This window comes from Rhinopithecus roxellana, chromosome 19 (genome assembly GCF_007565055.1).
Source record: "Rhinopithecus roxellana isolate Shanxi Qingling chromosome 19, ASM756505v1, whole genome shotgun sequence".
Taxonomy (NCBI): domain Eukaryota; kingdom Metazoa; phylum Chordata; class Mammalia; order Primates; family Cercopithecidae; genus Rhinopithecus; species Rhinopithecus roxellana.
In genome coordinates, this window is record NC_044567.1 from 55,293,516 (window position 1) to 55,321,002 (window position 27,487).

Consider the following 27,487-nt stretch of genomic DNA (forward strand, 5'->3'; position numbering starts at 1 on the left):
GAACAGAGGCCGGTGCAGCTGGTGCTGTGAAGAGTGGTGCAGGATGGGGCTTGAGAGGGAGGTAGGGCCGCTCACGAGGGCGTTGTGGGCTGGTGAGGAGACTGCATTTTATTCTGGTGCAATGGAAAGCCACTGAAGCTCTCAAGCAGGAAAGTAACATGATAGCACTTACTGTTTTTGAAGATCCTTTTGGCTGTGCTTAGGCTGTGGGTGGTGATGGGGCTGCAATAAAAACAGGGAGACCAGTGAGGGTGGCCACGGCAGGGGCCCAGGGGACAGATGATAGTGGCCTAGGGTGGGGTGGGATGGTGGAGACGGGGTGATGTGACTTTGGGATGTATTTTGAAGGTGGGACCAATGGGACTTAGTGGATTAAAGGAAGAGATGACGAAGGAAAGGGAAGAATGGAGAATAACACCTGCATTTCCAGCTTGAGCAACCGAAATGTTGCAGGTGCCATCTGCTGAGACAGGTAGGCCCACACGGTGAACACGGTTAGGACAGGCGGAGTTTGAGCTGCTTATTAGATACTAACATGGCAATGCCAGGCGGGCAGGCGGGTGGACTGGTCTGCAGTTTAGAGCCAAAACACATGTCTGATCCCCACCCCCATGAAGATGGTATTTAAAACCTGGGCCTAGGCCGGGCGCGGTGGCTCACGTCTGTAATCCCACCACTTTGGGAGGCCGAGGCAGGCAGATCATGAGGTCAGGAGATTGAGACCATCCTGGCTAACACGGTGAAACCCCATCTCTACTAAAACTACAAAAATTAGCCAGGCGTGTGGCGTGTGCCTGTAATCCCAGCTACTCAGGAGGCTGAGGCGTGAGAATCACTTGAGCATGGGAGGTGGAGGTCGTACCACTGCACTCCAGCCTGGATGACAGAGTGAGACTCTGCCTCAAAACAAAACAAAATAAAAACCTGGGCCTGGACAAGCTCACCTGGGGACAGGCATGACTATAGAAGAGAGAAAGTTCAAGGGCTGAGCTCTGGTGATTTAGGATATGTGGTGACCAGGCTGGGAAGAGCAGACCGAGAAGCAGCAGGCAGCAAGGTGGGACAAGACGACAGAGCCAGGTCTCCGAAGAGAAGAGAAGAAAGAGTTTCCAGAGGGGAGGCCAACTGTGCCCAGTGCTGCCAAGATGAGCAGATTCAGCAATACCATTATAGGTCTGCCTCTCTGGTGAGTCTGAGCACCCAGCACATAGTAGGTGCTTTTTTTTTTTTTTTTTTTTTTTGAGACAGAGTCTCGCTCTGTCTCTCAGGTTGGAGTGCAGTGGCCGGATCTCAGCTCACTGCAAGCTCCGCCTCCCGCGTTTACACCATTCTCCTGCTTCAGCCTCCCGAGTAGCTGGGACTACAGGCGCCCGCCACCTTGCCCGGCTAGTTTTTTTGTATTTTTTTTTAGTAGAGATGGGGTTTCACCGTGTTAGCCAGGATGGTCTCGATCTGCTGACCTCGTGATCCGCCCATCTCGGCCTCCCAAAGTGCTGGGATTACAGGCTTGAGCCACCGCGCCCGGCCAGTAGGTGCTTGTTAAAGGCCAGAAGTCATGAAATGATTATTGTCTGCACTGCGTGCCATAGACTGCCCAGAGTATAAGGGTCTGAGCCAGAAACCTAGGATCAGGGGAAGTGGCCAAGGGGCCTGGACGACTCCAGAAATAAAAGGAGCCATTGTCAGGCGGAGGCCGGGGGAGCCCAGCGGAGCCCAGGATTCCAGCTCGCCCACCGGCGTGTTTGGAGAGGGCCTCACCCTCCGCTTCTTCTCCCTTTTGCCGCTCAGGAGGTGATTCATGTTTCAATATATTCCAGCTGAAAAAGGATCCGATTTTGAGCAGGTGGTAAGTCAGTACATGGAAATTTGATATATTTTGACTAATGCAGTTTGAAATTTGAAAACTGCAGACAATTTTATTCAAGATCCATTTTTATACCAACTCATTACTGGGGGGGAAAAGGCAAGATTTCAGGCTTCCGGAGGAGGATGTGTGAACCCAGGCCTGTCACCAACAAGCCCCGCGAAGCAGGCCTGATCTGGCCGGCCGGCCCGCACGCTGCTGTCAGCTGCCTGCCTCGGCCGCTGCACGATCCTGTCGGAACTCTTTCTTTAGCAACCCTCTTTCGAGTATCCCCCTGGGGTTACTAGTCCAATTTAATCTGACCTTCAGCCCCACCTCTGTCATGCTAACTCTAGCAAGTCCCTAGGGCTGGCACTTAAGACAAGTTTTGTGATACCCACGATGGTATTACACAGAATTTCCACTTGCTTCCCCATCCGCCTTGTCCGTCTCCCCGGCCTCATGAGTGTGAAGCACAAGAAGAGGGAATTAATAATGAAAACAGGGGAGGAATGAAGTTATTGGCAAGAGAGCAAAGACACAGCTCATGGGAGGTGGGGAGGGGGTGCCTGGTGGGGCACTGGAGGGGCTGATGCTGGGAGAGGGGTCTCTGTGCAGCAGCGGCCTCTAAGGAGAGAGAAGTCTCCCACAGCTGGAGGCCAGGCAAGCTTGTTTGAATCCTGACTCCATCGTGTTGGACAAATCACCTGGCTTTGGTTTTATTTTTGCTTTTGCTTTTGAGACATAGTCTCACTTCATCTCCCAGGCTGGAGTGCAGTGGTGCAGTCACAACTCATTGCAGCCTTCGAACTCCTGGGCTCAAGCGATCCTCCCTTCTCAGCCTCTTAGGTAGCTGGGACTACAGGTGTGCACGGACACGCCAGGCTAATTGTTTTTTTTTTTTTTTTTTTTTGAGATGGAGTCTCGCTCTGCCCCCAGACTGGAGTGCTGTGGCCAGATCTCAGCTCACTGCAAGCTCCGCCTCCCGGGTTCCCGCCATTCTCCTGCCTCAGCCTCCCAAGTAGCTGGGACTACAGGCGCCCGCCACCTCGCCCAGCTAATTTTTTTGTATTTTTAGTAGAGACGGGGTTTCACTGTGTTAGCCAGGATGGTTTCGATCTCCTGACCTCGTGATCCGCCCACCTTGGCCTCCCAAAGTGCTGGGATTACAGGCGTGAGCCACCGCGCCCGGCATGCCAGGCTAATTGTTGTTGTTGGTGGTGGTGTTTAGTTTTTGTAGAGATGGGTCTCACTGTGTTACCCAGGCTGGTCCTGAACTCCTGGGCTCAAGGGATCCTCCTGCTTCGGCCTCCCAAAGTGTTGGGATTACAGGTGTGAGGGCTGCAACCCGCTGTCTCACTTTGTTTGTTTGTTTGTTTGTTTGTTTGTTTGTTTTTGTTGTTTGAGACAGTCTCACTCTGTCACCCAGGCTGGAGTGCAGTGGTGTGATCTAGGCTTAGTACAACCTCCACCTCCCGGGGTCGAGTGATTCTCCTGCCTCAGCCTCCTGAGGAGCTGGGACTACAGGTGCCCGCCACCACGCCCGGCTAATTTTTTTTTTTTTTTTTTTTTTGAGACAGAGTCTCGCTCTGTCGCCCAGGCTGGAGTGCAGTGGCCGGATCTCAGCTCACTGCAAGCTCCGCCTCCTGGGTTTACGCCATTCTCCTGCCTCAGCCTCCCAAGTAGCTGGGACTACAGGCGCCCGCCACCTCGCCCGGCTAGTTTTTTTTGTATTTTTTATTAGAGACGGGGTTTCACCGTGTTAGCCAGGATGGTCTCGATCTCCTGACCTCGTGATCCGTCCGTCTCAGCCTCCCAAAGTGCTGGGATTACAGGCTTGAGCCACCGCGCCTGGCCAAATTTTTGTTTTTTTTAGTAGAGGCAGGGTTTCACCATGTTGGCCAGGATGGTCTCAAACTTCTGACCTCAGGTGATCTACCCACCTCAGCCTCCCAAAGTGCTGGGATTACAGACATGAGCCACCGCGCCTGGCCCTGCCGTCTCACTTTGTTGAGCTTCATTTTTCTCAGGTGTAAAATGAAGATATTAATACCCTTATAATAATTAAGAGGAGACTGTTCAATGTGTGTGTGTGGGTAGGCCTGGCACACAGAAGGGGTTCAGCACATGTTAACCCCCTTCCCTTCCCCCACGGTCTCCTCTTCATAGGAGGCTCACGGGCCTTGTCTCTTTTGGGTAGCTCACGGTCCAGTTGGGAAGACAAACAGAGGAAAGGGTTGAATCTGTGTGAGAGCTCCCACAGCTGGTGATTTTCTGAGTGTAGAACTTAAGGTTTTAGGAGCTGAATGTTCTGAAAGGTGTCTCATCAGCAGATGTCAAGAGGACTTAGACTCGATCAATCTGATCTAAGGAAAGGATCAGGTATTTGAACCAAGTCGTGAGCACAAAGGTATTCATTCCAATGTTATTTAGTTTTAATTTAACTGACTCTTGAAAAGAATCAATAGATACAGTCATGTGGTAATACATCAAAAGTTCCTGGCCAGGCGTGGTGGCTCACGCCTGTAATCTCAGCACTTTGGGAGGCCAAGACAGGTGCATCACCTGAGGTCAGGAGTTCGAGACCAGCCTGGTCAACATGATGAAAACCTGTTTCTACTCAAAATACAAAAGCCGGCATGGTGGTGGGCGCCTGTAATCCCGGTTCCTCGGGGGGCTGAGGCAGAATTGCTTGAACGGGGGAGGCAGAGGTTGCAGTGAGCCGAGATCGTGCCATTGCGTTCCAGCCTGTGTGACAAGAATGGGACTCGGTCTAAAAAAAAAAAAAAGTTCCCGACAGGTACACAGTGATGCTTTCCTCACCCCAGTCCCGGAGCTCCCCTGCAGCCCTCCCAGGAGGTAACTGTTATCAATTTCTGCCATGATCATTTGTAGCAGTGAAAAATGAGAAACAATCTAACTCTTTCACAGATAAATAAATGACGGTCTGTCCATGCAGTGGGATACTCTAAACATCGTGCCTGTTACCACATAATTTCTTCTGTTAAGTAACTGTGCCTTGCCTCTGGCCTCAGGCCCTCAGCCTAGGTGACTCCTTCTGGCTGGAACCCACTCCCCCAGCCAGGCCCCCACTTGAGTCCTCAGCCTTCAGACTCTCCAAGACTTCGCACCCCCACTGATGAGGGAAACCCCACAGTTCTCGTAGCTACCTGGATCTTCCTCTGTACTCCGTGTTAGGAGCTGCGATTATGTTTGGGCGTGGTGTTTGATGAGTGCCTGTTCCCCATTCGCTTGCACCCCGCTGGGCGGTGGGGCCCCTCTGCCTGCTGAGCTCTCTGCTGCTTCCTTAGTACACAACCTCAAAGATAGAGGCCCCCTGAGAGCTGCTGAATGAATGGAATGGTCTTAAGTAGAAAATGCGGGATACAGAACTCCATATTTTATTTCTTTTGGTATTAAATTTTTATTTAAATTTTATATAGCTCCATATAAAAAGGGGAGTATTGAAATAAGATACAGCAAGGCTCTTGTCAATGGTTGTCAAGGGTAATGGGATGGTAGTGATTTTTCTTCCTTTTTACTTCTATACTTTTCATGTTTTCCATAACTGGCAAGTCTTATTTAATTTAATAATAATTATTTCACACCTGTAATGCCAGCACTTTGGGAGGCTGAGGCGGGCGGATCACTTGAGGTCAGGAGCTCAAGACCAGCCTGGCCAACATGGTGAAATCCTGTCTCTACTAAAAATACAAAAATTCGCCGGGTGCAGTGGTGTGCACCTGTAGTCCCAGCGACTCAGGAGGTTGAAGCGGGAGAATCACTTGAACCCTGGAGGTGGCGGTTGCAGTGAGCCAAGACTGCGCCACTGCACTCCAGCCTGGGCGACACAGTGAGACCCTATCTTTGAGATAGGGTCTCACTCTGTCGCGTCTCACTCTGTCGCCCAGGCTGGAGTGCAGTGCAGTAGCATGATCATGGTTCACAGCAGCCTTGACCTCCCGGGCTCAAGTGATCCTCCTGCCTTAGCCTCTTGAGTAGCTGGGACTACAGGCATGTGCCACCATAGCCGGCTAACTGTTAAAATGTTTTATAGAGATGCAGTGTCACTATGTTGCCCAGGCTGTCTCAAACCCCTGGGCTCAAGCCATCCTCCTGCCTTGACCTCCCAAATTATTGGCATTACAAGTGTGAGCCACCTCACCCAGGTCTGGCAAGTATTATTTTGGAAGTAAATAATGATGACTGATATTAAATAAAAACCTCACAGGGAAAAATGGGGTTGGGGACTACGTGCAAAGCCTATGCTAAATGCTACCTGGGTCCAACCTCCTGGGCCTGAGGTCAGAGCCTGGCAGGATCTGGTGGCTGCCCGGAGGTGGGTCCCTAGTGAAAGGGCGGGGCTCAGACTGACAGAGAAGAGTAGGTAATTCAAAGTCTGGGACCGGAGATTCTCAGAGACTCTGCAGGCAGGATCTTGCTCTGTCACCCAGGCTGGAGTGCAGTGGTGTGATCATGGCTCACTGCAGCCTTAACCTCAGGCTCAAGTGATCTTCCTGCCTCAGCCTCCTGAGTAGCTGGGACTACAGGTGCATGCCACTGTGCCCAGCTAATTTTGTATTTTTTGTAGAGATGGGTTCTAACTATGTTGTCCAGGTTGGTCTCAAACCCTGAGCTCAAGCAATCCTCCACCTTAGCCTCCCAAAGTGCTGGGATTACAGGCATGAGCTACCATGTCTTGCCTTAATTTTTATTTTTTAATCTTTATTTATTTTTATTTTATTTTATTTTATTTTTGAAACTAGGTCTCACTCCATCACCAAGAATGCAGGAGCACAATCATGGCTCACTATAGCCTCTGCCTCCTGGGTTCAAGCAATTCTCCCACCTCAGCCTCCTGAGTAGCTGGGACTACAGAGGCACGCCACCACGCCCGACTAATTTTTGCATTTTAGTAGAGATGGGGTTTCACCATGTTGGCCAGGCTGGTCTTGAACTCCTGACCTCAGGTGATCCACCTGCCTCAGCCTCTCAAAGTGCTGGGATGACAGATGTGAGCCAGATGTGAGCCACTGTACTCGGCCTTAATCTGTATTTTCAGAGATGAGGTCTCACTCTGTCACCCAGGCTGGAGTGCAGTGGCACAATCATAGCTCTGCAGCCCGAATCTTCTGGCCTCAAGTGATTGATCCTCCCATCCCAGCCTTCCAAAGGGTTAGGATTACAGGCACGAACCATTGCACCTGGCCCTTTCTGTCCCTTTTAAGGAGGAAGACAAATTTTTCCACAAGTCCCTCAGCAAACTTTCTTTTGTGTCTCATAGGTCAGAATTGGGTCACATGCTCCTGTTTAAACCAACCCCGGGCAGTGAAGTACACAAAGACCCACCTGTAGCAGGAGAGGCGCACATGATTGCCTCTGAGGGAAATTTGGATCCTGATAGCCAAGAAGAGGGGGGTTGGGTGGACCTGTGCAGAACGAAAATGGGGGAGGGTGACCGGGCGCAGTGGTTCACGACTGTAATCCCAGCACTTTGGGAGGCCGAGGCAAGTAGATCACGAGGTTAGGAGTTCAATACCAACCTGGCCAAGATGGTGAAACCCCATCTCTACTAAAAGTACAAAAAAAATTAGCTGGGTGTGGTGGTGGGTGCCTGCAATCCCAGCTATTCAAGAGGCTGAGGCAGAGAATTGCTTGAACCCAAAAGGCAGAGGTTGCAGTGAGCCGAGATCACGCCACTGCACTCCAGCCTGGGCAATGGAGTGAGACTCTGTCTCAAAAAAAAAAAAATGGGGGAGGGTGACCCCCAGACCCAAAGGAGAAGCTGAGCAATGCAGCTCTGGGGAGAACAGGACTCCAGGGTGGTGCCGGGGTCTTGGTGGAAAGATCTAGTGGACAGTGTCCCCAGGATGGTGCCACCAGGATGAAAGGGTCTAGACCCATTGCTTGCTTCTGGGTCAAGCTCCTGAGGCAGAGTCTAAATGGCTGATCCCGGCCACTGCATCGATAGCCCTGCCTCCTGACTCACCTGCAAGGGAACTCGGGAGCTGCTGCCCCAAGAAGGCAGGGAGAGGGGAGCAGGAAACCTCAGAGCAGACTGGTGGGGCACAGATGGGCACACCTGTCTCAGCTCAGAAACCATGCTGAGCTACAGGGGCCTGGCATCAGGGAGGATTCTTATTTGCAAGCAGCAGACACCAACCTTGCCTAATGTGAGTGAAAAACCAGACTTATTTCAAGGCTATTAGGTAACTCACAGCACCTCCCAGAGGGTTGTGGGCGACACAGGCAGGAGCACGTGCCCCAGTGAGGGCACAGACACCTCCACTTACACCTCCAATGTTCCCGCCAGTTGCCAGTCCCCGCTGGCTTTGCCACTGCCATGGATCCCACCTGGTTCCTGGTTATTTGCGTCTCTGACTGCTAGTTCAGTCTAGGGTAGGTGTGTTGAGGGGCAGAGCCCGGCCAGGGTCCTTTGAGGCTGGGGAAGTGAGTTCGAGCCCCTGTCAGCTCCGACTGGGAGGGAATAGCTCATTTACATAAATGGAGAGCTCTGAAACAGAGGAAGAGGGTTTGGTGGCTGAGGGAGGGGCCAAAAAGAGCCACAAATTTCCCATAGCATCCTATCCTGCAGGCACAGGAAAGATGTGTCAGCTCATAGAGACCAGGAACTGGGTCTCTGTGATCAGACTTAATTGGAGGGGGCCACACAGCCCCAGTAGCCCAGCCCGTGGTGAGAACCTGGGCAGAGGCTGGGTCGGCGGGCCCCGGAAACTTGTGTTTGCAAACACCTTCGTCATCTTTCCTTGACTCTGCAGTACCCACTGGAAAACCCAGCCCTGGGTGAACCCTTCTCTGCCTCCCACTGTACTCCTGCCATACCGAGCAGCAAATATCACTGGAGCGAGCCACAGAGGCGGTGTGACCAGTTGCACTTGAAATGCTCCAATACTTTGGCCGGGCGCGGTGGCTCACACCTGTAATCTCAGCACTTTGGGAGGCCGAGGCGGGTAGATCATGAGGTCAGGAGATCGAAACCATCCTGGCTAACACGGTGAAACGCCATCTCTACTAAAAATACACAAAAAAATTAGCCGGGTGTGGTGGCGGGCGCCTGTGGTCCCAGCTATACTGGGAGGCAGGAGAATGGCGTGAACCCAGGAGGCGGAGCTTGCAGTGAACCGAGATGGCGCCACTGCACTCCAGCCTGGGCACAGAGCGAGACTCTGTCTCAAAAAAATAAAACAAAAACAAGAAAAGAAATGCTCCATCCCCCCCTGCCCACTGCCCAGAGGCGCCCTCCGCCCGTCTTCCATGTGACTAGGGTATCACTCTCCCACTACAGGGAAGGCCTATTCCGTCCTGTCCTCTTTCTTCTCAGACTCCCACCCTCATCCCTACCTCAGTCGAGGACCCCTTCATCATGGAGAGAGCAGAAGCCCCCAGAGGCAAGCTCCATCATCATCTCCGTGTAGTCCATTTTCCCTCCACGTCTCATATTCTTCCTGCTTCTCACTCCTCCTGCATCAGTTTCTCTGTCTTCTCCTGAGTCATGCTGTCAGCACGTGAAAAGGCTCTAGTTTCTTCCATTTAAAAAAAAATCAGGCCGGGCTCAGTGGCTCAAGCCTGTAATCCCAGCACTTTGGGAGGCTGAGGTGGGCGGATCACCTGAGGTCAGGAATTTGAGACTAGCCTCACCAACATGATAAAACCCCATCTCTACTAAAAATACAAAAATTAGCCAGGCGCGGTGGTGGGCTCCTGTAATCCCAGCTACTCAGGAGGCTGAGGCAGGAGAATCACTTGAACCTGGGAGGCAGAGGTTGCAGTGAGCTGAGATCACGTCACTGCACTCCAGCCTGGGCAACAAGAGCCAGACTCCATCTCAAAAAGAAAAAGCCAACCTCGCTTGAGCCATGCCACTCCAGGTCCTTCCCTGTTTCTCCGCTGCCTCTCATGGCAAAACGTCCTGCAACGTGTTCTCTGCGTGCTCAGAGATATCCACTATTCCCCAGACTCCCCTGGGGGCATTCGTCCGTGATGGCAGCTGGGCCCGTGACTTACTTTTTGACCAGTGAAATGTGAGCAGGAGAGATGTGTCGCTTGGAACAAAAGGGCAAGGGCCACGTCCCCAGGTCTTTCCCTTCTGCTAGAAGAGCAGCAGCTTTCCGGGTAGAGGGTGCTGTCTCGGTCCAGGTCCTGGAGGAGAGCCTCCGCTGTCCTGCAGTCCCTGAGCCATTAGGATTCTGAGTCCCTCGTGATCTCAGCACGCCTCACATTCGATCTTCATCCCACTCCGTGTGCCTTCTGCCTCCGCCTTTCTGCCAGGAAAGAACTTTCCAGTGGCCTCCAAGTCGCCAAATCAATGGGGCGCTTCTCTGTCCTCACATTAGTCCTCGGCAGCCCTCACCACGGTTGATGATCCCCTTCCTGAAAAACTTATGGCTTCAGTAAAGCTGCACTTTCCTGGCTTCCTCTCACCTCACTGGCCAGTCCTTCTCCATGGCTGACTCCTCCTTTCCCCTCCCCAAAAGCACTGTGTTGTGAAAAGCCTCAATCCTGTGTGTTTACTATTTTGTGTTATATAATTAAATTTTTTTTTTTTTTTTTTTTTTTTGAGACGGAGTCTCGCTCTGTCGCCCAGTCTGGAGTGCGGTGGCCGGATCTCGGCTCACTGCAAGCTCCGCCTCCCGGGTTTAGGCCATTCTCCTGCCTCAGCCTCCCGAGTAGCTGGGACTACAGGCACCCGCCACCAGACCTGGCTAATTTTTTGTGTTTTTAGTAGAGACGGGGTTTCACTGTGTTAGCCAGGATGGTCTTGATCTCCTTACCTCGTGATCCGCCCGCCTCGGCCTCCCAAAGTGCTGGGATTACAGGCATGAGCCACCATGCCTGGTCTCTCATATAATTTAAATTTTAAAATTTTTTTTTCTTTTTTTGTTTTAAATAGAGGCTGCTCTGCCTATGAAGTAGCCATTCTTTAATTCCTTTACTTTCTTAACAAACTTACTTTCACACACACAGAAAAAGAGACACACGGAGAGAGACAGTCTCACTATGTTGCCAAGTAGCCTTTTTTTTTTTCTTTGTCTCACTCTGTCGCCCGGGTTGGAGTGCAATGGTGCAACCTCGGCTCATTGCAACCCCTGCTTTTGGGGTTCAAGCGATTCTCGTGCCTCAGCCTTCTGAGTAGCTGGGATTACAGGCATGCGCCACCACACCCGGCTAAGTTTTGTGTTTTTGGTAGACATGAGGTTTCACTATGTTGACCAGGCTGGTCTCAAACTCCTGAACTCAAGCGATCCACCTGCCTCGGCCTCCCAAAGTGCTGGGATTACAGGCGTGAGCTGCTGCCCCGACCTCATTCCCACAGATTTACACGCCCTCTCTGTGCCGACAGCTCCCAAGTATACGGCCGACCTCTGGGCTTCAGTTTTGTACATCCAGCTGTGGCCAATTAAACATCTCTCTAAGGCTTGGGACGTTACGTGTCCTCAGCTATGCCCTGGCTGCCCCTGAGCCTGTTTTCCTGTTTTATTCCTCCAGTCTCATAGTGATACCTTCATCCTCGCCGTCATCTGGAATAGACTTGGGAAGTCGCCCCATGGCCCCCGTCGCCTCCCTCACCCAGATCTCTCTGTGTTGGGCCCCATCTTGGCGTCTGTCCAGTCCACTCGGCACTGTCTGTCTCCATGGCCCCTGCCTGCTTCAGGCCCCCAAGCTCTCGGCCGGCCACAGGTCTCCCTCCTGGCTCCCCCTCAAGTCACCCTCCAAATACACCTCCCAAATCCAAACCCACTCCTGTAGCTCCCGTGCCGGGCTCTTCAGTGACTCCTCATCACACCCAGAATTAGATCCAAACCCTTTCCTGCAGCGTTTCCGGCCATACAAGGCCCGGCTCCCGCTGTTCCGACCCCATCTCCTGCCCTTCTGCCCTCGTCCAGGCCAAGCTCAGTCCTGCCCCAGGGACTTTGCACCTGCTGTGCCCTCTGCCTGGAAAGTTCTTCCTCAGCTCCTTCTTATCTTTTAGGTTTCAGTTCAGAAGTCGCCCAGGGAGGGAGGCCCTCCAAGAGCACGCCGCTAAGATAGGTCCCTTCCTTTGTCTCTATCTCAACCCTGTCTTTTTGTCCCCAGCACTTACTACGATCTGTCATTTGGGGCTTATCTGGTTCCTTTAGTCTGACTGCACCCCCAGGAGAATGTAGGCCCCAGGAGGGAAGGAGCCGAGCCTCCTGCTGCTGTGGAAGCAAGCCCAGAGCTCAGTCAGTCTCGTGAATGAAGGAGTGGGGACAGATTCAGAGCCGGGTGATGGACAGGATCTGGGCTGTGCTCAGAGCTCTAGATGCTGGTTCTGAATGCCTCTCACTGACCACAGGGAAGGGGCGGCTCTTTGGGCCTGGGGAACAAGGGCCCTGGCAGGGCATTCTGCACCTGCTTCTCAAAGGCAGGCTCCTGGCTCCTGTTTTGCATTGTTGACACCTTGGCCTTCCCAGCACCACAGCCTTCAAGAACAGCGGGTCCTGGCCAGGCGTTGTGGCTCATGCCTGTAATCCCAGCACTTTGGGAGGCCGAGGTGGGCGGATCACCTGAGGTCAGGAGTTGGAGACCAGCCTGGCCAACATGGTGAAACCCCGTCTCTACTAAAGATACAAAAATTAGCCGGATGTGGTGGCACACTCCTGTAATCCCAGCTACTCAGGAGGCTGAGGCAAGAGAATGGCTTGAGTCCAGGAGGCAGACGTTGCAGTGAGCCAGGATTGCACCACTGCACCCCGGCCTGGGCGACTGAGACTGTCTCAAAAAAAAAAAAACAGTAGGTCCCCATCCCACGCCCTCCCCCTTACACCCTGCCTGGACCCCCAGGCAGGCATCACAAACAGACATTTGCCACCAAGGATGGTCCCAACGCCATAGAGATAACCCCACCCCACTAAACACACCTTCGGTATCACTGGGGACTCAGTGGGCCTGTCTGCCTGTCCACCCATCTGCCTGTGTCCACCTGTCCGCCTGTCCGCCTGTGTCTGCCTGTCCGCCTGTGTCCACCTGTCCGCCTGTGTCTGCCTGTCCACCTGTGTCTGCCTGTCTGTGTCCTGTCCACCTGTGTCTGCCTGTCCGCCTGTGTCTGCCTGTCTGTCTGTGTCTGCCTGTCCGCCTGTGTCTGCCCATCCGCCTGTCTGCCTGTCCGCCTGTGTCTGCCTGTGTCCTGTCTGCCTGTGTCTGCCTGTCCACCTCTGTCTGCCTGTCTGCCTGTCCGGCAGTGGGTGGTCCACAATTTGCTGTAGCTTTCGGGGAGGGGCAGTTGTCTCCACAAGGTGCCAAGCTCAGATGCAGGGCCCAGAGCCTTCCCTCAAACTTCCTGGGAAGGGCAAGTTCTCAGAAGCCCTCGGCCTTCAGCTGTGGAGTCTGCGCTGCCACAACTTAGATTCTGGGGCCCCCAAACCAGGGAGCAAATTTGCATAACAGGACACATTTTATGAGCCCTGGAAAGCAGGAGCTGCAGGAGGTGAAAGTAGAGGCCACGGGCCCTGGGCTTCAGGAGCACTGCCAGGGCCAGGTGTGACTGGGTCGAAGGGGAGAGAGGGCCGAGTAGAGAGGTCAGGGCACTGTTTCCACCTGCAGCTGTAGCCTGGCAGGGACCCTCAGCCCTGGGCTAAAGCCCCTTCTCGGCATCTGATATGTCAGGTCCCTCTGTGGTGGGTTGGGTGCACCAGGGTGGATGGACTGAAATCCAGGGTCCAGGATCCGCTGGGGGTTGGGAGAGCCCTAAGCAGGTGGGGGCAGTTCCCTCTGGTAACACTAGCAGTAACGTGATCATCACTACTTAGGGAGGGCCACCCGTACAACCAGCATGGGGCTGAGCAGTTCGGCACACAGTCCCACTGAATGCACCCGAGAAGCCAGCTGCTCAGACCCCCAGTTCCCAGACCTCAGGACTGAGTGACTGGCCTAAGGTCATCCCACTGCAATGTGCTGCCACGGGGGCCGCTCTCAAGCCTGGGCAGTATGTGGGTCCAGAGCTGTCAGTGTGCCAGCCTCCAGCTCCCACCCCATGCGAGACCTTCACAGCAAGGAGACCGGAGACCCGATGAGCAGAGGGTAGGGGAGCTGGGGGCTGCTCCGGCAAGGCTCCCCTGAGAACTTGGCGGCCTAATTAGCACGGTATTCCCAGCCAGGCCTGTTCCAGGGGCCCTGCGAGGCAGATGAAAGCTGAAAGGCTATTCCAATAAGGGGCCGCCCACTTCTCAGCTGAGAGAGATCCTGGTGTGCTGGAGGGACCTGAAGCGGGTACATAATTCAGTGTGTCGGGAGGAGGGCGGGAGTTGAAGGCAAAGCCAGAGCGAGTGCCAGGATAAGACCTGGGATGGGTGGCTCTGTTCAGAAGAGGACCCCGCCCCATTTTCAGGAGGGTGAGCGAGGCACGCTGCAGAGCTAAGGGGGCCGGGCTGCCACCCCATCCACAGTCCCGAGACAGGCATGTGTTTCTGTGTGCATACCTGTGTATTCACACACATGCATAGGCTTTGCACATGCACTCAGCTGTGAACACACGTATAAACACAGGCCCGCTCGTGTACACGAGCACACAAGCATACATGCTCAGACACACGTGCAAACACGGATACACATTCACACAGAGACGCACACAGACCCTGTGCACACACACACACATTCACACAGAGACGCACACATTCCCTGTGCACACACATGTATTCAACATAGATGCACACAGACCCTGTGCACACACACACACACATTCGCACAGAGATGCACACAGACCCCGTGCATGCACAGACACACGTTCAACATAGACGCACAGATCCCATGCACACACAGACACACATTCAACATAGATGCACACAGACCCTGTGCACAGACACACTTTCACACAGAAACGCACAGACCCTGTACACACAGGCACACATTCACACATAGATCCATACAGACCCTGTGTGCACACACACACACATTCAGAAACACACATAGACCCCGTGCACACATGTACACGTGCACATGACACGCAGGTACACACGCCACGCACAGGCTCAGTCTGGGCCCAGGCCGACCTCCTGGCTGCAGGGACTGAGCGGGACGCATGGTGTTTGAGAAGATACGTGCCTCGTGCCTGCCCGTGTGTCCCTCCCCGTCCTGCATTCAGGGGTTTTGTTGAGGGAGGCACAGGCCTTGGATGAGCCTGACCCCAATGACCTGGATGACCGACCTGTCCTGGTTGGTTGGTTTGTTTGGGACTGTCCTGGTTTTAGCACTGAAAGTCCCCCACATCCTGGGAAACCCCTCTGTCCCAGGCAAACCTGCCCTGTTCACCCTGCCCTGTGCCTCTGGCTGACCTGGTGCTGGATCCTCCTTCCCAGAACTCTCCTCGCTGTCTGGTCACCTGTGATTGACCAGGGAGCCTCAGGATAGACCCAGGGCCTAGTCTCTGCTCTCACCTTGGAGGCTCTGAGGCTCCTCGCGCTTGGTAAGCACCCCTCTGTTTATGTATCACCTGCTAGGAGCCAGGCCCTGGGCCTAAGGCTTCCTGAGCAGCACCTGTCAGCCCCCCTGCTGACTCAGAAAGGCCCTTCCTTCATCCAGCGGTTGTGACACAGCACCTGCTGGGTGCCAGTGTTCTGTGTCCTGAGGGTACAGCAGAGAACACAGCAGACAAAACCACCGTCCTCACAGAGTCAACGCTCAGAAGAGATGGAAAGTCAATAAGAAAAATAAGGAAATTGGCCGGGCGCGGTGGCTCACGCCTGTCACCCCAGCACTTTGGGAGGCCGAGGCGGGCGGATCACGAGGTCAGGAGATTGAGACCATCCTGGCTAACACGGTGAAACCCCATCTCTACTAAAAAATACAAAACAGCCGGGCATTGTGACGGGCACCTGTAGTCCCAGCTACTTGGGAGGCTGTGGCAGGAGAATGGCGTGAACCCGGGAGGTGCACTCCAGCCTGGGTGACAGAGCAAGACTCCGTCTCAAAATAATAATAATAATAATGAAATCATGTAGCATATTATAAGGGGGGAATGCTGTGGGGTAAAGTGAAACAGGGTGGCGGGGCACAGTGGTTCACACCGATCATCCCAGCACTTTGGGAGGCCCAGGCGGGAGGATTGCTTGAAGCCAGGAGTTTGAAACAAGCCAGGTCAACATAGTGAAACCCCATCTCTATTTTTAAAAAAAAGCCGGGCGCAGTGGCTCACCCCTGTAATCCCAGCACTTTGGGAGGCCGAGGCAGGTGGATCTAGAGGTCAGGAGATCAAGACCAGTCTGGCCAACAAGGTGAAATCCCGTCTCTACTAAAAATACAAACATTAGCTGGGCGTGGCGGCGGGCACCTGTAATCTCAACTACTCAGGAGGGTGAGGCAAGAGAATCGCTTGAACCCAGGAGGCGGAGGTTGCAGTGAGTTGAGATTGTGCCACTGCACTCCAGCCTGGGCGATAGAGTGAGATCCGTCAAAAAAGACAAAAACAAAAAAACAGGCCGGGCGCGGTGGCTCAAGCCTGTAATCCCAGCACTTTGGGAGGCCGAGACGGGCGGATCACAAGGTCAGGAGATCGAGACCACCCTGGCTAATACGGTGAAACCCCGTCTCTACTAAAGAATACAAAAAAAAACTAGCCGGGCGACGAGGCGGGCACCTGTAGTCCCAGCTACTTGGGAGGCGGAGGCAGGAGAATGGCGTAAACCCGGGAGGCGGAGCTTGCAGTGAGCTGAGATCAGGCCACCGCACTCCAGCCTGGGTGACAGAGCCAGACTCCGTCTCAAAAAAAAAAAAAAAAAAAAACAACCAAAACCAAAACCAAAAAAAAAACACAAAAAAACAGCAGGCTGCTCAGACAAGGCCTCAGGGAACTTGGGGCATCTGAGGAAGAGGCAGGGACAGCTACGAATGGTAAGGTGAGGGCAGGAGCCCCCCCAGACACCCTGGGAAGCGCTCCAGGCAGAGGGAACAGCACGTGCAAAAGGCTAGAGGTGGAGAATCCCTGGCATGAAGAAGGCGCATCAGGGAGGCCACTGCGGCGGGGGAGGGAACGAGGGCTTGGCAGCTCAGATCCAGGGAAGTCTCTGGGCCACAGAACAGACTTGGAGGGACCTTACTGAGTGAGATGGGAGCCACGGAGGGGTGAGCAGAGGAGCATCGTGTTCTAACAGACTCTTGCTAGATCTCCCTGGCTACTGTGTTAGATGAGATGCAGGGGCAAGGGTGGGGCAGAGGGACCACTTCGGAGGCTCTTGCAGTAGTCCAGGCGAGAGGTGATGGTTGCCCAGACTGGGGTGGTGGCCATGAGAAGTGGATAGTTGCTGAATACATTTTGAAGTTGGCCTGGCACGGTGGCTCATGCCTGCAATCCCAGAAATTTGGGAGGTCAAGGTGAGCAGATCACTTGAGGTCAGGAGTTCGAGACCAGCCTGGCCAACATGACGAAACACCATCTCTACTAAAAATACAAAAATCGCTTGAACCTGGGAGGTGGAGGTTGCAGTGAGCCAAGATCGCACCAATGCGTTCCAGCCTGGGCGACAGAGCGAGATTCCGTCTAAAATATTTCTAAGGTGTTTGGCCGGAGAAGCTGAAACGAAGGAGCTGCCTCTGACTGAGATGGATTATACGCGAGTGGAGGAGGCTTGTGGGGGAAGATCAGAGCTCAGTTTGGGAGGCTTTCGTGTGACAGATGGAGATGTGGGGGAGGCCGACGTCCGCAGACGAGAGGGCCACGCTGGAGCTTTAAATGACTGCCCCATTTTGCAGGTGAGGAAGATGAGGCTCACACAAGCGTGGGGACACACTAGTTGAGTTGAGGTCACGCCTGTAATCCCAGCACTTTAGGAGGCTGAGCCCAGGAGTTCAAGAGCAGCCTGGGGAACATAGTGAGACTCGTCGCTACTAAAAATAAAAAATTCACTGGGCGTGGTGGTATGGGCCTATATTCCAAGCTGTCCGGGAGAGTGAGGTGGGAGGATCTCCTGAGCCTGGGAGGTTGAGGTTGCAGTTAGCTATGATTGTGCCACTGCACTCCTGCCTGGGCGACACAGCAAGACCGTGTCTTAAAAAAAAAAAAAAAACGGGGGAGCTAGGATTCAAACTCAGGTGCCTCTGGCTCCAAAGCTTGTGCTCTTTCCAATGCCCTATGCCATGGACAAGGAGCCCCTCCCTGCCCATCCTGCACACCCCACGCCCCACGTCCAGCAATAGGATGAGGGAAGCCCAGCTGTTCGCTGGCTGGCTTCCATGTCTCCAGGGCTGAGCCAGGCTCCAGGCGGGGCTGGGGAGGCGGTGATGGGCCCACCAGGAAGTGGCCTGCGCTTGGGTGCAGCATGGAGAGACAGTGCCAAGTAGCCTAAGACGCCAGCAGCCCCAAGTGCAGCCGGCCTGGCCTGAGGCTGTTTTCTGACCAGCAGAGAGCATTGGGTTAGCATCGATTGGCGTAGAGAGGAGCATCTGCCAGGGCTGGGAAAGCGGGGAGGGGGAGGGAGGGAGGGCTGCAGAGCCACAAGGATTTGACCTGTCTCAAAGACTCAGAGAGCCCCGCGGCCCTGCCCGGGAGGCTGCGGGGATGCCAGCCATGGGACCACCCCGGCTCAGGCACAGGGAGGGGCAGTCCCTTTGGTGCTGGCAGGTTGGGGTGAGCAGCTGGAGGCTTTGGGGCCTGTGAGGGCCAACCAGCCCTTCGTGGAGGATGCTCTGCCCACCCCGTGCACGGTGGATCTGCGGGCAGAGCCCTGGACTCCGCAGTCAGCTGGGTGAGGCCTGCTCCCTGCCCTGTCGCCAGCCGTGTGCCATGGCCGGTGCCTTCCCCCGCGGACCTCGTTTCCTCCTTCGTGAACTGGTGCGGCTCCCGGGGGCTGTCCTGAGGACTCTCGTACACAGTTAGGTCTGAGTCCGCCTTGGTTGGTCCTGTCCTGCTTCCAGGGGCTGGTAAGCTGCAGAGCACCCTCCACGACGACCACCTGGCCTGGGCCTGGGGCAAGGACCCTTCTGGGCTGTACCAGTGGGGAGATCTCTGGCCATCCTGGCTCTGGGTTCCCCCAGCCCAGCTGAGCTGACGTTACAGCCTCCTTGGAAGCTCTGTGTACTTAGAGCCTGAGAGGCAGAGCCAGGGTAGGAAGGGGCACGTCGCCCCTTTCCCACTACAGGGGCCTCTGCATGGGCTGTGGCCATTGCCTTTCCCCTCCCGCCCATTCCGGCAGGTCTGGCCTCACAGGACCACGCATAGGCACATCTGGGGCTGCGGAGCGGACTGGGCAGGGCGCCTTCCCATGCGCAGGCCACCCACCTGACCTGCCCCCATGCTCCCTGCCCAGCAAGCAGGGACTTGGGATTTTGCAGAAAGGAGGACCTCGACACAATACCAGCTCTCCTTGCCTCCTCTGTGCTGGCTGGAATCCTAAGGCAACCCTGTGAGGCAGGGACCCTTCTCCCTGGTTCCCAGATTCATCCTCCAGGAGGTGACGGAACAATGTTGGCAGGTGGCACAGAGATGGCCGGGGTCTTTCTCGGCACCCCTGCTTCCCACACACACCTCCAGGGGCCTACTCCAGGCCCTAGCACCTGGCCAGACTGCCTGGTCTCAGGAACCCCCATCTGCTAGTGAGCCATGAGGATGCCCCCTGTCCCCCAACCCACTCATTCTGGGCCCTCCCCACGGGCACCCCCCACATGCCGGAGCTCAGGCAGCAAGTGTTGAATGGAGTAGGGAATGAATGAGGTTGTGGAGATGCGGGTGAGCTCAGGCGTGTGGGAGGCCGGGAGGTTTGGGGGTAGCCGAGCAGTCAGCCGAGTGTGTGCCCCTGGAGGAGAGGAGGAGCAGGGGGACACCCCAGGGAAAGCTTGGGGGAGCTTTGGGGGAGGCCCAGCCTTGCTCTCCTCAGTCCCCTCGGGCAGAGCCACCCCTGCCCCACCCAGGAGGGGAGGAGGAGGCTAGTGGGAGGGGGTGCAGGGCTCCTCCACAGAGACTCTGATCCCTGCTAATTTGCAATCTTAAAATGCACCGCAAAGGCGCGGGCCTCATTGTTAGCACATTAATCAGGCAATCAGTGGGTCAGGGCTCCCAAGGGCTGCATGGAGGGGCACGGGAGGAGCCGTGGCAATGCTGTGCCAGCCTCCCTGGGAGAAACCCAGCAGGGGGAACAATCCAAGACTGGGGCACCCACTGGCTCTGGCAGGGGGTACTGGAGGCAGCGGAGCTGGCTGGGACAGCTGGTCCAGGTCTTGGAGATGGGACCAACTTCCAGGGTGCAGAAGCACTCAGCCGAGACATCCCCACCCCCAGGAGGAGGGGCAGGGTGGCTGGAAGGACAGCTTCCCTGGCATGGGTCCCCTGCCTCTGAGCAGTGCTGAAGGTTGGTGAGCGCTCCCTGGGACTTGGATCCCCGGCCTGGCCCCCGAGGGGCCCTCCACCATCCTCAGGCACTGGGACCGGAGGGGCTGCCCACCCTGGTGCCTGTGGCTTGTTGCCCGGCCCCCACCTCCAGGCCCCTGATCCAATGGCTTGTTCTTCCTTGAGACAGGGAATGTGAGCCAGGCCCTGCACAAGCCTGGAGCCCTCTCAGAGGAGGGGCAGGAGGGTTCCTGCTCTGGGTCTTCACGCCACCCCTGCTTTCTGACCCCTCCCACCCACAGCACACCCACAAGCCACATACCAAGCCCACACCTGGATTTGGGGCCATTTGGCTTTTTCACCTAAACAGGGGTCCTTGCCTGATTTCCCCTGTTCCCCTACATCCCTTGGAGGCACCTGCTTTGTGTCTGATGGGGAAATGTCTCTCCATGGGACCCCTATTAGCTTCATTTCAGAGAACTGCATCCTGGGCCTTCCAGAGATAGCCACACAGCGGGTGGAGGAGGGCTCCCCACGCCCAGCACGCAGGGTAGTTCTGAGGCTCAGGGGAGCGTGAGCAGAAGCACTTTGTAAACTCCAGTAAGCTGTGCAAATGTCGAGTGGGATTAGCACTGAGCCGGACACATACCACCCCCGTACCCCTGCCGCGAGGCCTCTCTTGCTGCAGCCTGAGGGACGGAAATGGCTTTGTCTTTGCAGTGGCCTGGCTGGGGGCCTGTCCCCAAAAGCCTGAGGTGTGGGATGAGGCACAGTGAACACCATGAACACCCTTGAGCTGGGAGAGGCACCCCGGCTCCCTCAGGGTGGCGTAGCGGGGCCACTCCCTGGGGGAGGAAGCTTCCTGCAGGTGCGGCCTTCCTGGAGGGTAGCAGCCCGAGCAGGGGTGAGGAGTGTGAGCTGAGAGAGACACGGAGTGTTGGCTCCGTGGCAGGTGCAACTGGTGTGGGTTGGGGCCCCCTTCCAGCCCTGGGTGTGGAGGCCTCAGGCAGTGGGCAGGTTTCCCAAAAGTCAGGTGGGGTTTGGAGCCCAGGTTCCTCCCCGCTCACACCTCTGCCTCCCCCTGCAGGGCTGGGGCTCCTTGGGCAGATGGAGGCAGGCAGCAGGGGCTGGAGGCCAGATCTGAGCCTCCAAGTGGGGACGGTGGACACTACCATCATCTCCTACGCGTGGCAGGAGGGGAAACTGAGGTAGGAGGGGGAACGGCAGCAGCCTCGGCCCAGCCTGTGGGCTGTGCACTGGGCGGGACTGAAGTCAAGGCCATGGAGAGCACGGCTTGGCCCAGAAAAGGGTCCTTGAAGCTGTGCCACCACCGTCACCGAAGTCATAACTCCTCTGAAATCGCAACCAAGCCCAATTATGCAAAAATAACAAATTATGTACGATGATTTTTATGTGTTGGAAATGTTCAGTCGAAGCTGGGTGATTACAGGGGACGGGAAGCAGCTGCCACTCTCTGGGAGCCCATAACTCCCAACAGCTGGGAGCTGTCACTTATTTACGACGCTGTTTCTGCCAGGAACTAGGGGGTGACAGTGGCAGTGAGGCCTGCTGGGCCGGGAGCCTGGGCAGGCAGCGGCACGAGGCCGGGAGCAGGGCTGGCCCGAGAGCGATCAGAGGGTTGGTTCTTTCATCCCACAAGCTCTGGGCACAGCTGCAGCAGGGACTCAGCTGCCCTGGGCGCCCCGATTCTCCCACGAGGCCTGGCTGGAAAGCTAGAAGCAAAGGGGCCGGAGACTAGCGGGGTAGGGAGGAGATGGCTGCCTGGCCCTCCAGGGTGGGGGTCTGGAGGCCTGGAGCCGGCCCCCCCACCCCGGCGCGCCTGCCCGGCCGCCTGGGGCAGCTGCAACCCTGGAAAAAGGTAGGTAATGACGATCGTCCGTAATGAGGCTGCTCCCATAATGAGCGCGGGGCCATTATCTGACCACAAGCTGGACACATTTGAAAATAAATTATTTTAAGGATCCATTAACGAATGCCTAATTAATGCCCAATTAGAGGGAAGCTACAGAGGAAACGCTCTGGACAGTCTAGAGGCAAGGCCTGGTTTTGCAGCCACAGCCTGGGGGCTGGAGCCAGGTGGGAGAGGGGAGGGGCCAGAAGGAGGGCCGGGATTGGGGCAGCCTCCGTCTGACAGCTGGTGCCACCCCCAGGCCTTCATAGACAGGCGCCCTCTCAGGACGCCCTCTCAGCTCTGCCAGGGAGAACTGCTATTGTCTGTATTTTATTTTATTTTTTTAAATTTTTTTTTTGAGACAGAGTCTCACTTTGTCACCCAGGCCGGAGTACAGTGGTGCAGTCTCAGCTCACTACAACCTCCGCCTCCCGGGTTCAAGCGATTCTCCTGCCTCAGCCTCCTGAGTACTACTGAGTCTCCTAAGTAGCTGGGACGACAGGCACCTGCCACCTGGCTAATTTCTGTGTTTTCAGTAGAGACGGGGTTTCACCATGTTGCCCAGGCTGGTGTCGAACTCCTGACCTCAGGTGATCCACCTGCCTCGACTTTCCAAAGTGTTGGGATTACAAACGTGAGCCACCTCGCCCGGCTATGTCTGTGTTTCAGAAATGAGGAAACTGAGGCTTAGAAGGGGTGTTGCCTGTATGTTTTGAGGGCATGGAAGACACTGTAAAGGAGACATTATTTGAGGTGAACTCTGGTGCCACACATGCATGCTCTGCTTGTGATTGGGAATGATTTAAATAAGGAGATTCTGGCCAGGCGCGGTGGCTCACACCTGTTATCCCAGCACTTTGGGAGGCCAAGGCAGATCACTGAGGTCAGGAGTTCGAGACCAGCCTGCCCAACATGGAGAAACCCCATCTCTGCTAAAAATACAAAAACTATCTGGGTGTGATGGTGCACACCTGTAGTCCCAGCTACTCGGGAGGCTGAGGCAGGAGAATTGCTTGAACCTGGGAGGTGGAGCTTGCAGTGAGCTGAGATTGCACCACTGCACTCCAGCCTGGGCGACAGAGTGAGACTCCGTCCCCTGTGCAAAAAAAATCAATCAATCAATCAAAAATAAATAACTTAAATGAAATTAAATATAAAAACATATAGAGATTCCTCAGGACTCTACATGAGATATTTACTACATTAGAGCAAGAGCCCTCTCAGTATCTGTGAGTGCAGATGACAACAACCAGTGGCAGAGCTAGGAGGGGAGCAGGAGGCTGATGGCTGTGTCCCTGGGTCATGGCCTCCACCCCAGCAGTGTGACTGGAGGAGCTGGAGCAGGTGGGGCTGGGGCTCAGCAGCTGTGGGGTGGAACTAAGGAGGTGTGTGGGTGATCGGGGCCTTCACCCCAGACTCACCTCCCAGCCCAGCAGAAATGGGTCACCAAGAAGTGGAGGCCCGTCATCCCCGACGGGTTCCAGGCTTGGGCCTTGACCCTGGCCTTGCTCCAGCCAGGGGCGAGGCTCTCACTGAGCTCAGCCAAGATGAGGATGCGGCCCTGGCGGGCGCCGGAGGGTGCGGTGCCCATCCTCACCTGCACGGCCCCTGACCTGGCTGTGCTCTCTCTCCCTGCCAGGGTGCTGTGTGGAATTGCTGCTGCTGCTGGTAGCCGCGGGGCTGCCCCTGGGTGGCGGCTGCCCACGGGACTGCGTGTGCTACCCGGCGCCCATGACGGTCAGCTGCCAGGCACACAACTTTGCAGCCATCCCAGAGGGCATCCCCGTGGACAGCGAGCGCGTCTTCCTGCAGAACAACCGCATTGGCCTCCTCCAGCCCGGCCACTTCAGCCCCGCCATGGTCACCCTGTGGATCTACTCGAACAACATCACCTACATCCACCCCAGCACCTTCGAGGGCTTCGTGCACCTGGAGGAGCTGGACCTCGGCGACAACCGGCAGCTGCGGACGCTGGCGCCCGAGACGTTCCAGGGCCTGGTGAGGCTTCACGCCCTCTACCTCTACAAGTGTGGGCTCAGCGCCCTACCGGCCGGCGTCTTTGGCGGCCTGCACAGCCTGCAGTACCTCTACCTGCAGGACAACCACATCGAGTACCTCCAGGACGACATCTTTGTGGACCTGGTCAACCTCAGCCACCTGTTTCTCCACGGCAACAAGCTGTGGAGCCTGGGCCCGGGCACCTTCCGGGGCCTGGTGAACCTGGACCGTCTGCTGCTGCACGAGAACCAGCTGCAGTGGGTCCACCACAAGGCGTTCCACGACCTCCGCAGGCTGACCACCCTCTTCCTCTTCAACAACAGCCTCTCGGAGCTGCAGGGCGAGTGCCTGGCCCCGCTGGGGGCCCTGGAGTTTCTCCGGCTCAATGGCAACCCCTGGGACTGCGGCTGCCGTGCCCGCTCCCTGTGGGAATGGCTGCAGAGGTTCCGAGGCTCCAGCTCCGCTGTCCCCTGCGTGTCCCCCGGGCTGCGGCACGGCCAGGACCTGAAGCTGCTGAGGGCCGAGGACTTCCGGAACTGCACGGGACCAGCGTCCCCCCACCAGATCAAGTCACACACGCTCACCACCACCGACAGGGCTGCCCGCAAGGAGCACCACTCACCCCACGGCCCCACCAGGAGCAAGGGCCACCCGCATGGCCATCCACCCGGCTCCCGGTCGGGTCACAGGAAGCCGGGCAAGAACTGCACCAGCCACAGGAACCGCAATCAGATCTCTAAGGCGGGCGCTGGGAAACAGGCCCCCGACATGCCAGACTATGCACCTGACTACCAGCACAAGTTCAGTTTCGACATCATGCCCACGGCCCGGCCCAAGAGGAAGGGCAAGTGTGCCCGCAGGACCCCCATCCGTGCCCCCAGCGGGGTGCAGCAGGCCTCCTCGGCCAGTTCCCTGGGGGCCTCCCTCCTGGCCTGGACATTGGGGCTGGTGGTCTCTCTCCGCTGAGGACCCAGGGCGTCAGCACCCAGCACTGCCACATGTCCACCAAGGAACAGAATTTATTTTCTTCTTTTTTTAACCAGTGGAAGACCTGCTGGGTTTCAGGAAAAGGCTGGTAGAGGCTTTGGCTGCTGTCTGGACGTCTGGACCCTGCCATGTGGATTATAAACCCAAAGTGTACAGCCCTAGGCGGGAGGGGTTGGCGCATCTCAGCCGGCTGTCCCAGCCAGCCCTGCAGAGCATCCACGGACAGTGTCCACTCCGGCAAGGTGGGAAAAGGCACTCCAAGTGCCCCCTCCACTAGCAACAGTGGGACAATTGCCCCCAACGGCGGAACCGGGGCTCTGTGGAATCCCAGTGGTTTGGAAAGGTCCGGAGGGCCCCGTGGTTCCTGGAGAAAGCAGCACGCAGAGAACAAACGAGGCTCACCCACGAGGCTGGGCGGCCAGCAGTCTGGGCACACATGAGCAGGTGGCATCTTGGCTCTTGCCTGAGGCCACTGAGTCACCCTGCCCTGAATTCTACCCTACTCCACCTTCAGCCCCTCCCTCGGGGGCAATGCCTCTCTCATTCCTAATGTCTCAGGCAACCGTGACAGACCCAGGCCCAACTGCTGGGATCCAAGAACCAATTACCAAAGGAAAGATCATCAGAGGCTGAAATGTAGAACTTCATCCCAGGCAATGAGGTTCTTACAGAAGGTGCAGTTTTATAACTACGTCCACTTATATATATTCACACTCTACATATAAATATATATATACACATGCACAGTCCCCTCCCACTCCGTTACCTAACTGTACGTCTTTTCATGTTTATAAACTATACAGAAAACTGTATTTGCTGAACTAAGGATTGTATTGGTGATTTCTAGCAAGAACAAAGTGATAGAATTTTTGTCTAGAATCCCAACCTGGCAATGATAGTCTCCAAGGAACCTGGGCTTGCCAAGGGCCTGGGGCAAGGTGTCAGCGGGGACGGTGAGGACGGGGAGGCAGTAAGAGTCACTTTGGGGGACCAATATTCTTAGATATTTAGGGCATCACCTTGTTTTTATATGCAACACAAGCCTGTCTGCCATTCTGGAGCACCCTGTCACCCCTGCTGTCGTAGCTCTTGGCTTCAGGGTGAGAAGTGAGAAGCAGCTTATTGTATGTCAGGGAGCCAGGCCTTGAGGGTGAGCGAGATGGAGAAGGGGAAGGAAGGGGCTTTGAGTCTGGAAGCCAGCAGGCCAGGCAGCATCCGCAGTGTTAGTCCAAAGGGTTGGACCATGTCCTCAGCCTCGCATTTGGTCAGTGACGGTCTGGACGGCCCAAGGAGACTCTGTGCTTGAGCCCAGGTCTCCCGCATGGCTCAGCTGCTGAATTTTTCCTTGAGGCTCTTTGATGGGTGACCCAGCAAGGGCCCCGTGTAGGACAGCAGGAGGGAGGCATCGGGGGGCCTTAGCAGAAGGGAACCGACGAGGGCATTTCATTAACCATCTCAGGCACTTCTGCATCATGGAAGACTCCGCCCTCCCAGCCGACCTGGGGGTGCTCAGGGTGCAGGCAGAGGCTCGGGAGGCCGGACTCAGGGCTCAGGAGCAGGGACTGGGGCAGGCGAGCCCGGACAGGGAAGAGGGGCTCCGATCAAAGCCAGCCATGCTGCTGGCCAGGGGCCCAGGTGGGCACAAGCTCCTTTGCGCTTTGCACAAACCTGAATCCCCCACCAGAGAGGATGTGTGTGAGGAGCCAGAAACGCTGAATCCAATTAAGAGAAAAATAATAATAACAATAAACGATCTTGGACAAGAACGCTGTTTTTCATTTCCTAACCCCGCATTCCTGACAGGTGGCAGATCCTGGGCTTCTGTGGGTGGGCGAGCCTGGCCGGGCACAGCTCTGGGAACACAGCACATTTGTTGGCGGGAGGAGCCGCAGGGGGCAGGGGCACACTGACTCATGGGACACGTGACAGCGCGCACACACTAGTGCTCCATTTCGTGGCACTTCCCTCGCCCGCTCAGGACATGATTCACTTTCCACGTTCTGGCTGCCCCGGGTCGGCACCGTCTCCGTGGCTCTCCCCGGAGGAGGCTGGTCCTGGGTCCTTCTGGCCTATTCCCAGGAGCCTCAGGAGCAAGTGCTGAGTGATTGATTCTCAGGGGACCGGGCAGGTGGCTGGTGGGGACGGGCAGCTGCAAGGGAACAGTCAGTTCCTGGGGCCCCAGGGGTTTTCCAGGAGGCCAGGGACCCACCCGGACAGCTGCGGGTGGGCCTGGAGACTGTGCATGCCTCTCTGGCTTCAGAGAAAGGAGAGGGTTCCCCGGATAGAGGGAGGAAGCCTGTGTTTTCAGGCCTGGCTGGACAAATCCTCCTCAGTATGAGGCTTGGGGCGTTCACTAAAGGGAGTCCAGTGACTGCAGACCAAAGAATCCTCAGCCTTGGCCGGGCGCGGTGGCTCAAGCCTGTAATCCCAGCACTTTGGGAGGCCAAGACGGGTG

The 27,487-nt window shown here is 55.9% G+C and overlaps 1 protein-coding gene across 1 annotated transcript in view; it reads left to right on the forward strand.

Moving 5' to 3' along the window:
• RTN4RL1 (reticulon 4 receptor like 1) overlaps positions 1 to 26,798 on the forward strand; it is a 92,389-nt gene extending 65,591 nt beyond the window's left edge. Inside the window, exon 2 of the mRNA XM_030922536.1 lies at positions 23,687 to 26,798. Within this exon, the coding sequence (XP_030778396.1) occupies positions 23,687 to 25,011 (1,325 nt within the window). The 3' untranslated portion in view covers positions 25,012 to 26,798. The remainder of the gene's footprint in view (positions 1 to 23,686) is intronic.
• The last annotated feature ends 689 nt before the right edge of the window (positions 26,799 to 27,487 follow it).